The sequence below is a fragment of the Mobula hypostoma genome, chromosome 12 (genome assembly GCF_963921235.1).
Source record: "Mobula hypostoma chromosome 12, sMobHyp1.1, whole genome shotgun sequence".
Taxonomy (NCBI): Eukaryota; Metazoa; Chordata; class Chondrichthyes; order Myliobatiformes; family Myliobatidae; genus Mobula; species Mobula hypostoma.
Window position 1 is genome coordinate 95,970,796 of NC_086108.1, and position 12,036 is coordinate 95,982,831.

The following is a 12,036-nucleotide window of genomic DNA, read 5'->3' on the forward strand; positions in this document are numbered from 1 at the left end:
ATTTGACAATTCCAATGGCATTAATGTTTTTAAAGTTACCATTTCTTCCTCCTTAGTGAGAATACTGTTACTTTTGTTCCATTTCTTTTTTGAAATTGTTTCTGTAGAAATTAAACATTGAACATAACATTAAAGATCATGAAATGAATTCATAAAATAAAATGAGTTAAAATCATAAGTTATAGTTTTTAACATGGAAAGAAAAAATGGTCCAAAATGTCTTTTAGCTTAAATATGTACCACAATTATTTAGAAATTATCTAGCCAAAACAATAGTGTCTCATTACAGCCTCTTCACCTGATAAATAGCGAAGACACTTGATGTGATCCTGAGTCACATTCAGTTGGGGCTACAACACGATTACCACAAGAGTTCTGTCAGCTAATGTAACTGTGAAGGATATTTACCAGTCAAGGCTAACATACAGTATCATGGCCAGTAAAGCTGATTAAACAGCTCAGTAAAGTTGGAACTCTGAAGAGAAGTCAATGCATTTCAGAGAATAAATGGAGAAGCAGAAATGAGTGAGGAAATAAAGATCACTGTGCCTTTTACAACCTGGTTTAAACAGGGATGGTTGAGACGATGAGAAAACAAGGAGCTGCTTTGATGCGATGTGCCAACACTTAAGTGTTTTGAATTAGCTCAAATGCATTATCATTAGAAAAAAAACGATCTGGAATCCAACCACTTTTCCACAGCGCTGGAGGCAGAAATGGCTTCTACTTAGTTGTTATATTCATGGAAAAATTTCCCTTCGATTCAATCTATAAAAATATATAGATGTACTGGAAATGAAACTATAAAGTTTATGGATAATTCCCCATTATGCAAATTAACACAAATGACAGTAATATTCACTTGAACTATTTTCAATACCTTTTAGGTACCAAAGCAGTTACTTGGATACAATACTACGAACATAACTGGAGTTCACACATTACAATTAGCCATTATTAACTTGTACCACAAGTTACCAAACCACCTCTACTTAAAAATGTACATTTAATATACCAAATATAATATCAAATACTTCCAGGCAATAACTATGAATCAATTAAGGCAGTCAGTTTTCAAATCTTATCATAGAATTTCTGGATCAAAACCAGAAAGTGGTAAGGGTATAGAGGACAGCCTTCTGAACTCTTAACAAAAATGACAAGAGTCAGTGTCATGCCACACAGAAAAATCCCCTTCAACCGACAAGTGTCTCACCTATACACATCCCATTTACCAGCACTTGTTCTGGAGCCTTTGTAGCTTGTATAATTAAGAGTTTATCTTGCTCCCACTTCAATGTTCTAAGTACTTGCCTCCACCAGTCACACAAGCAGTGCGTTTGTTTCCAAACCCTAGGTGAAAAAAAATATTCTTCTTCAGGTCCCCTTAAAAACATACTGCACACCTCAAGCTTGAGTGCATGGTCTGGAATTAGATATTTCTGATATGTATTCAAGCTTCCTACCATCTATCCTATCAATGCCCCTCAATTTAGTACAATTACTACATCGTCACTCAATCTCCTGTCCTCCAACAAAGACATCAAATGAAATGCTTCATCCTGGGCAACATCTCTGCACCCTCTCCAGTGTAATCACACTCCTACTGGCATGTGGCGATTTAAATTGGACAGAGAATTCCAGCCTGGCCCAGCCCAATGTTTATAAAATTGCACTATAACCTGCATGGCCCCCTTAATGAAAGCAAGTATCCTGCATGCCTTCTTTACTATCTTATCCACTTGTGCCATCATTTTCAGTGATTCCCCAGACTTGTATACTAAAGTCCTATCCTCAATGGCCCGTCAAAAGTCCATCACCTCAAATTTATCCATCTCTTATTGCTCTGCCTATCTCATCAACAACATCGCAAAACCTAGAGCCACACCACCAATGTCTGAAAACTCACTAATTACACCCCTTGCATTCATTTCCATATTACTAATGTGTATAACAAACAGCAGGATCCAATTACATTCCCTGTGGTACTCCATTGATTTTCAGTCACAAAAAACAACCCTCCACTATCACCCTCTAATGACTGTTACAGCCAAACCAATTTTGGATTAATTTGCAACTTGCTTTGCTCTCTGAAAGGCCAATTTCTCATGTGAAGCTCTATCGGAGGCCTTAATAAACACAGCATTAACCACATTGCCCTCATTACTACATCTTAGTTACTTGAAAAAAAAATCAAATTTTTCAGGCAGAATGAGTTTTTGAGTTGCCCCTGCTTGTCCAAGGGCAGATTAATCCTATCTCTCAGAATTTCCCATTAATTTCCCTACCACTGACTTTTGTTGGCCCTGGGCCACTGTTGTTTGTGCAGAGACAATACTTTAGACTCATGGGTCTCTAATTACCTGGCCGTTCAATGACAAAAGACCACATTTCCTCTCCTCCAGTCATATGGAATCTCCTCAACAGGCAGTGTAGATTTGCTAGCGACTGATAAGAGTCATCTGTTACCCAAATACATCTCATCAGACTCTGATTTAATTAGCTTTAACTTGCTAAGAGACCTGGTGTTTCCCTTCATGCATGCATTATGTGACCACTGCCTGAATTCTCCAGCTATATCAACAATCCCTTGCCTTAGTAAATATCATAAGACATAGGAGCAGAATTAGGCCACTTGGCCCATCAATTTTGCTCTGCCATTTGATTAAGGCTGATTTATTATCCCTCTCAACATCATTCATTTGCCTACTCCCCGTAATCTTTGACACCCTTGTTAATCAAGAGCCTATCAAATTCCACTTTAAATATACTAAATGACTTGACCTCCACAGCCTTCTCTGGCCAGGCATTCCACAGATTCACCACACACTGCTGAAATAAATTCCTCATCTATCTAAAGGGACGACTTTCTATTCTGACGCTGGCCCTTTTGGTCCCAGACTCCCCATATCCACGTTATCTAGGCTTTTCAATATTCAGGAAGTTTCAATGAGATCTTATGATCTTATCTTATGAGTGCAGGCAAAGAACTATCAAATAGTTCCCACACATCAACCATTTCATTCCTGGGATCATTCTCAAAGTTTCTCTGAAAGATCTCCAATGCCAGCACATCCTTTCTTAGATATCGAGCCGGAAATGCCTCAATACTCCACATGTGGTCTAACCAATGCCTTATAAAGCCTCAGCATCACATCTTTGCTTTTATATTCTAGTCCTGTTCAAATGAATGCTAACATTGCATTTGCCTTTCTTACTACTGATTCAACCTGTAAATTAATCTTTAGGGAATCCTGCACTAGGACTCCCAAGTGCCTTTCCATCTCAAATTTCAAGATCATAAGCCACAGGAGCAGAATCAGGCCATTTGGCCCATCACCATCTGCTCTGCCATTCCATTATGGACGATTTAACACCTGACTACATTCTCTTATTCTGCGGAGTTGCACCATTGGTTTCCTGCAAACTCTACTATTTCCCTAACTACCCTCTTCCCCTCAATACAATACACAAAATTGTTACAAAATATAAACTTATAAAATGCTTTAAGGAATTCTTTAATCATGTTCACCAGTAATATTTCATATGCTCTATTAACTTGAGTACTCCCACCTTCCTGTACTTCCTATACTCAATAGTATTTTAATAACTAGGGCCACACCTAGTTATTAAAATACTATGTGCAATAATTTGTACACTCCCTACAAAAGTGAAATTTTATGACATTGTTTCAAACCTTGTTTATAATGAAAAGAACAATACACACATTAACAACCTTGTGTCAGCTACATAATCACAATAAAGTGGTTCAGTGTTCACAGTCTCAATAGAGAAGGTTGTGGGTCAAATCCCACACAAGACACAAGCGCTGTGTTCTACTGCACTGCCAGGTGGCTGCCTTTCAGATCAGGTATTAAAATAAGAACCCACTTACCCATTCAGTTAGAGATTTAAAAAACTCAGATGTGTTGACAGAAGAGCAGGTTGTTCTCCTGGTCCTGGATGATGCTCGTCTGTTAACCAACACTCAAAACTTGTAATCCAGTCATTAGTGTCAGTGGGACTTCATGACAGCTTGCTATGTACCAACAGGTTAACATATTCTAAACTACAGCAATGATTGCACTAGTTATAAAGTAGGTCTATTTATCATCAAAAGGTACTACATCAATGCATTTCTTTGTAATAACAAGCTAGCAATTAATGGACAAGGTAATTTTAAAATGCTCTGCAGTTTTTCTAAAATACATTCAACTTAAGTATAGGATATCATCGATACATTTGCAGATTGTCTGCAATTTGACAATGCTGAAAATTTTGATCAAAACACAAGAAATGCTAGAGGAACTCAACAAGTCAGGCAGCATCTATCGAGGGAAATAAACGGTCAAATTGCATTTTGGCTCTGTACAAGTTGAAGAAAGGCAAGGTAGCAGCCAAAGGACAGAATAAGTAAATAAAATACAAATCCATTTGAAAAACTGAACTGTTTTTATTATAATGTGGGGAAAGCCACTTTATGAGATACAGAATATTGGTTAAATGTAGAGGGGATTGAATACTGCTGTACTTCCTTATATATGAAATACAGAAAGCCAGGATTCAGACACAAGCAGCTATTATAGAACATAGAAATCTACAGCACATAGCAGGTCCTTCGGCCCACAATGTTGTGCCAACCATGTAACCTACTCTAGAAACTGCCTAGAATTTCCCTACCACATAGCCCTCTATTTTTCTAAGCTCCATGTACCCAAGAGTTTCTTAAAAGACCCTGTTGTATCCGCCTTGACACACCCACCACTCTGTGTGGAAAAACTTACCCCTGCCATCCCTTCAGAACCTGCTTCCAAGCACCTTAAAACTATGCCTCTCGTGTTAGCCTCTTCAGCCCTGGGAAAAAGCCTCTGGCTATCCACACAATCAATGCCTCAGTTTGGGCAAGCCTTCACCACAAAAGGGGTGGAGCATAAAAGCAGATATCTTGTAGCTTTGTTTCCTAATTTAAGGAGGGATACTCTTGCATTGGAGGCAATTCAGAAAGGTTCATGAGGATGATTCCTGACTTAAGAGGATGGGTTGAGTAGGTTGGGTCTGTACTGTTCCAGTTTGAATGAAAGGTGACAAAAGATTTAAGTTAGATGGTACAAGACCTTCCCTTCAAGAAAGAACCTTGACCTAGGCAGCAGAGCTTCAGAATGAAGATTCACTCATTTAAAGGATAGATGGCAATGCCATTAGTGCCACTGTCATAACACAGCAAAGTATAACAGAGTAAACTGAAGAGCAACTTCCGGCAAGTTAAGCATGGATACCTCTACCAGATGTGGCATCACAATGCAAGCAATGGAAACAGGTTGAAGATTTGACCACAATCTCCACACAAGAGGTCAGTAAAATTTCGGGTTGCTGCTGCCGGGAATGTGTATTTTTAAAGGTTCATTACTACAGAACCACCTCTTTGATTCTGAATATTCAATTTTACAACTATGGAATCTCAATCCTTTAGAAAAACATCTGTTTTTTTTTGTCTTTCAACTATTTCCTAATTCATTCATTCCAATTTTTATTTTCTGGTCTGTATTTGATTTGCATGTAATTTATGCTTTATACCAAGCCATTTTATGACTTAGTACCACTCTCAGTATTCTACAATCTATCTGGTTGATGATTGTTCCCTTAAAAAAAAAACTCTCCTTACAGGAACTGAGGATGCTTCTGCATTAGATCAGGAGCTGGATTATGGAACACCTCCAGTAAAACACATTATAATGTTTACAGCCAGCCGTATGCAAGGTGAAAAAAAACATCTACTGTAAACAAAATCTATGCCAGCTTCATGGTAACATCCAAATGGCAAAGATATGAGGCGTATAATGTAGACCAGGGGTGGCCAACCTTTTACATTCCATGCATCAATTTTTTCACGCATGAGTTACAACTCTTGTACCCCCCACAATTCTTGTGAAAACATGTTAATATAGAATTCCTGCGTGGGGGGAAAAAGAAAAAAAAATCGCATCTGAACTCAAGCATGAAAAAACTGACGCATGGAATGTAAAAGGTTGGCCACCCCGATGTAGACCTTGGTGCTCTGCTGCTTACAGCCATACTCGATACATAATAAAGAAATCAAATGGAGCTAACTAACCACATTTGCTTCTCACAGACTGAGTGACTCTCCAGCATGGTAAATGCATGAAATTGAGAGCTTAATATCTTCAGTCAAGCTCAACATTCTAAGATGCCATCCTTATTGAGAACTTAGCATGCAAGTTTGAAGATCTGCAAGGATCTGTTCTGGGTCCATTGTTGTCTGTCAACAATATCAAAGATTTGGATGATAATGTGGTAAACTGGAGCAGCAAATTTGCAGATGGCAGTAAGATTGGAGGTATGGTGGACAGTGAGTAAGGCAATCAAAGCTTGCAGCAGGTTATGGACCAGCTGGAAAAATTGACTGAAAACGGCAGAATTCCCAGAAAACAAATTGGCAAAATAGCCAGAAAATAACTCAAGAAGGGAGGTAGAAAAGCCAGAAGGGCCATGAGAAGTCCTTGACAAGTGGGAATAAGATGAATTCGAAGGTATTCTATATGAGCAAGAGGATAACTAGGGAGTGGGTAGGACCTCTTAAGTTTAAGGGGGAAAACATTTGTTCGAATGCAGAAGGTGTGGGGAGATCCTTAATGAGTACATTACTTTGGTATTTACCAAGGAGAAGGAGACAAAGGGCAGGGAGATCAGTGCTGAGTGTATTGACATGCTAGGGCACTTCGAGTTAGAGGAGGAGGCAGTGTTGGGTGGATAAGTGCCCAGGGCTTGATGGAATAAACCCCAGGTTATTGAGAGAGGCAAGAGAGATTGCTGGGGCCTTGACCAACATCCTTGTGTCTTCTCCAACCACAGGCGAGGTCAGGAGGACTGGTGAAAAGCTGATGTTGTTCCATTATTCAATAAGGGAACCAGGGATCACTGTTCCCTCTAAACTGTGTGGGTGCATGGCTGCGGAGAAACTGAAATGCTCCCGTGCACATAGCCTTTGTTGCTGCGCAGCTCAAATTTTCTTTTATACAATGTTTATATAATTTTGATATTATGCCATTAATTTGAAATGTTAAATTGTGTTAATGAATATAATCCATAAATTTTTTAAATAAACATACCACATTTACTTTGAAACATATTAGAGCTTCCACATATTGACACTGACAGTGTTTCAAGTTACAACACCGTTACTAATTGTAACAAGTTGGTAGCTCGTTGTTAATAAACCACCAATCTGCTGAACACTGACACAAAGTTTAAAAGTTTACAATACATGAAAGATTTTCTTTCTTGTACTGTATTTCAGTAAATAAAAGTATGTGATATTTCAATTTTTAAGTATGCACATTACAAAAATAAACATTTTAAGTGCCGGGCAGTTTTCTGGCTGTGTAAAAATGTCCATCTCAGAGCAATGGTTGGTCTGCATGGGCTGTAAAAAAAGACTCAAGGGATCATTGCTGGGGATATTCCTAGAAACCATAGGGCAGTGAGTTTCTCGTCAGTGGTAGGGAAGTTACTGGAGAGAATTCTTATGGATAGGATTTATCAGCACTTGGGAAAATGAGCTAATTAGGGAAAGCCAGCAAGTTGTGTCTTGCTAGCTTGATTGAGATTTTTGATGAGGTAACAAGAATGCTTGATGAAGGCAGAACTGTCAGTGGTGTCTTAATGGATTTTAGTAATGTGTTTGACAAGGGCCCTCATGGGACGCTCATCCAGAAGGTTAATATGCATGGGATCAGTGGTGATTTGGCTGTTTGGATTCACAACTAGCTTGCCTATAAAAGACAGAGTTGTGCTCAAAGGGACTTACTCTAGCTGAAAATCTGGATTAATAGAGTTCCATTGGGATTTGTACTAAGACATCTGCTGTTTATGATGTATATAAATGATCTGGATGAGAATGTACTGTAGCTGGGTGGGTTAGTAAGTTTGCAGATGATACAAAGATTGGTGGTGTTGTGGATAGTGTAGAAGACTGGCAAAGAATACAGAGGGATATAGATCAGTGGCAGATATGGGTGGAGAAATGGCAGATTGATTTTAACCCAGCCAGATGTGTCACACCTTGATAGATCAAATTCCAAGAAACAACATACCATTAAGGGCAAAATCCTTAACAGTGTTGATCAGCGAGATCTTGGGGTCCAAGTTTATAGATCCCTGAAAGTGGCTAACAGGTTGGTAGGGTGGTTAAGGCACGAAAGGTTCATTTATTATCAAAGTATTTATACAGTATAGAACTCAGACTCATCTTCTCCAGATTTCCATGAAACAAAGAAAACCAAGGAAGTCGTTCAAAGAAATACATCAACCTCCCTCCCCGCATTAAAAAAATTACACAACCACACCAAACGGCAACAAGAACATCAAAACCACAAACCCCCAACCCTCTCCCCTGCATAAACAACAAATCACACCAAACGGCAACAAGAACATCAAACCACAAACCCCCAACCCTCTCCCCCGCATAAACAACAAATCACACCAAACGGCAACAAGAACATCAAACCACAAACCCCCAACCCTCTCCCCCGCATAAACAACAAATCACACCAAACGGCAACAAGAACATCAAACCACAAACCCCCAACCCTCTCCCCCGCATAAACAACAAATCACACCAAACGGCAACAAGAACATCAAACCACAAACCCCCAACCCTCTCCCCCGCATAAACAACAAATCACACCAAACGGCAACAAGAACATCAAACCACAAACCCCCAACCCTCTCCCCCGCATAAACAACAAATCACACCAAACGGCAACAAGAACATCAAACCACAAACCCCCAACCCTCTCCCCCGCATAAACAACAAATCACACCAAACGGCAACAAGAACATCAAACCACAAACCCCCAACCCTCTCCCCCGCATAAACAACAAATCACACCAAACGGCAACAAGAACATCAAACCACAAACCCCCAACCCTCTCCCCCGCATAAACAACAAATCACACCAAACGGCAACAAGAACATCAAACCACAAACCCCCAACCCTCTCCCCCGCATAAACAACAAATCACACCAAACGGCAACAAGAAAAAGGGTGAAACACAGAATGCAATAAAAAATAGACTGAATCAAATCAATCTGAACAATTTGACAGTTCACAACCCAATTCATAACTTGCAGAACTTCAGAAACATTCAACAACAGCATCGAGGGAAAGAAAGAGACCACTTGAACGCAGAGGCTTTCCAAGATCCGTCACACGCCGACACCTTATCCAGCAGTAGCAAGAAATCGGTCACAGCAGCGAGCAAGGAGCAGGTCGCCAGCACTGACTACCTGCTCACCTCTGCATTTGCCTTGATGTTTCAGTCACCCTCTTTGCTTTAATCGGCGAGAAATGGAGTTGATCGTGGACTTGCACTGTCTCTGAACTTCCTTGCCTCGAGTCCACTTGCGATCGTCTCACGGAATTTTCTTGGAGGCTGCAAAGCATTAGATCACTCAATCTCCAGACTGTAAGCTGCAGGCGCCAACAGTTCCAGAAACACATTTAAGATTTTAAAAAACCTAGAAAAGGGAAATGAATAGTTCTGTGGACTATTTGGAAGACATTGCCTGAGGAAATTTTATTCGCTAGTGCATCTTGACTGGATCTTTATAGTCGAGGCACTGAGTTCTAAAGATAGGAAAATATATTGCAGCTTTATAAAATACTAGTTGCATACAGTTCCAATAACCCCATTATAGGAAGATGTTAAGGCTTCAGAGAGGGTACAGAAGAGGCTTACCAGGATGTTGCCTAGACTAGAGGGCATGTGCTATTTAATGAGAGGTTGGACAAACATAGAATATAGAATAGTACAGCACATTATAGGCCCTTCGGCCCACAATGTTGTGCCGACCCTTAAACCCTGCCTTCCATATAACCCCCTCCATCTTAAATTCCTCCATATACCTGTCTAGTAGTCTCTTAAACTTCACAAGTGTATCTGCCTCCACCACTGACTCAGGCAGTGCATTCCATGCACCAACCACTCTGAGTAAAAAACCTTCCTCTAATATCCCCCTTGAACTTCCCACCCCTTACCTTAAAGCCATGTCCTCTTGTATTAAGCAGTGGTGCCCTGGAGAAGAGGCGCTGGCTATCCACTCTATCTATTCCTCTTATTATCTTGTACACCTCTATCATGTCTCCTCTCACCCTCCTTCTCTCCAAAGAGTAAAGCCCTAGCTTCCTTAATCTTTGATCATAATGCATACTCTCTAAACCAGGCAGCATCCTGGTAAATCTCCTCTGTATCCTTTCCAATGCTTCCACATCCTTCCTATAGTGAGGCAACCAGAACTGGACACAGTACTCCAAGAGTGGCCTAACCAGAGTTTTATAGAGCTGCATCGTTACATCGCAACTCTTAAACTCTATCCCTCGACTTATGAAAGCTAACACCCCATAAGCTTTCTTAACTACCCTATCCACCTGTGAGGCAACTTTCAGGGATCTGTGGACATGTACCCCCAGATCCCTCTGCTCCTCCACACTACCAAGTATCCTGCCATTTACTTTGCCTTGGAGTTTGTCCTTCCAAAGTGTACCACCTCACACTTCTCCGGGTTGAACTCCATCTGCCACTTCTCAGCCCACTTCTGCATCCTATCAATGTCTCTCTGCAATCTTCGACAATCCTCTACAATATCTACAACATCACTAACCTCTGTGTCATCTGCAAACTTGCCAACCCACCCTTCTACCCCGACATCCAAGTTGTTAATAAAAACCACAAAAAGTAGAGGTCCCAGAACAGATCCTTGTGGGACACCACTAGTCACAATCCTCCAATCTGAATGTACCCCCTCCACCACGACCCTCTGCCTTCTGCAGGCAAGCCAATTCTGAATCCACCTGGCCAAACTTCCCTGGATCCCATGCCTTCTGACTTTCTGAATAAGCCTACCATGTGGAACCTTGTCAAATGCCTTACTAAAATCCATATAGATCACATCCACTGCACTACCCTCATCTATAAGCCTGGTCACCTCCTCAAAGAACTCTGTCAGTCTTATTAGACACGATCTGCCCTTCACAAAGCCATGCTGACTGTCCCTGATCAGACCATGATTCTCTAAATGCCCACAGATCCTATCTCTAAGAATCTTTTCCAACAGCTTTCCCACCATAGACATAAGGCTCACTGGTCTATAATTACCCGGACTATCCCTACTACCTTTTTTGAACAAGGGGACAACATTCGCCTCCCTCCAATCCTCCGGTACCATTCCCATGGACAACGAGGACATAAAGATCCTCAGTAATCTCTTCCCTCGCCACATGGAGCAGCCTGGGGAATATTCTGTCAGGCCATTATTGTGTTTTTCTGGAGCAGTGGAAACAGAGGGGAGATCTAATAGAGGTTTATAAGATTATGAGAGGCAAGGACAGAGTAGACAGACAATACCTTTTTCCAAGGGTTTTAATTTGTCTAATACCAAAGGGCATGCATTTCAGGTGAGAGGAGGCAATTTCAAAGGAGATGTTAGAGTCAAGTTTTTTTTTAAATATACACACAGTGGAGAGTGCCTGGAATGTACATCCTGGGGTGGTGGTAGAGGCAAAAACATTAAAGACTTCTAAGAGACGTTTAGACAGGCACATGAAAGTGAGGAAGCACATGGACATTGTGTAGGCAGAAGAGGTTAGCTTAGTTTGCCATTTGATTACTAATTTAAATGGTTTGGCACAACATTCCAAAGGGCCTGTTTCTGTGCTGTACTGTCCATGTCCTATGTCGACAAGTGAAGTGTTGCAGTTTGGGAGGGCAAACCAGTGTAGTACTTACTGAGGAGTGCCGTAGAACAAAGGGATCTGGGACTACTGATCAAGAATTCCATGGAAGTGGTGACACAGGTAGATAGGGTTGTAAAGTGAGCTTTTGGAAGAATGGTTTTCATAAATCAAGAGTATTGAGTACAGGAGTTGAAGTTGTAGAAGATGTTAGTGAGGCCAAATTCGGAGTATTGTGCAGTTTCTTATCAATAGGAAAGATATCAATAAGATTGAAAGAGTGCAA

The 12,036-nt window shown here is 40.6% G+C and overlaps 1 protein-coding gene across 3 annotated transcripts in view; it reads right to left on the bottom strand.

Annotated features, from left to right (window-relative positions):
* Positions 1 to 12,036, bottom strand: part of LOC134355022 (bromodomain-containing protein 3-like) — a 145,436-nt gene that overhangs the window by 38,124 nt on the left and 95,276 nt on the right. For all 3 annotated transcript variants that reach the window (XM_063064665.1, XM_063064664.1, XM_063064663.1), the window contains one exon: positions 40 to 101. In XM_063064665.1, the coding sequence (XP_062920735.1) occupies positions 40 to 101 (62 nt within the window). The remainder of the gene's footprint in view (positions 1 to 39; positions 102 to 12,036) is intronic.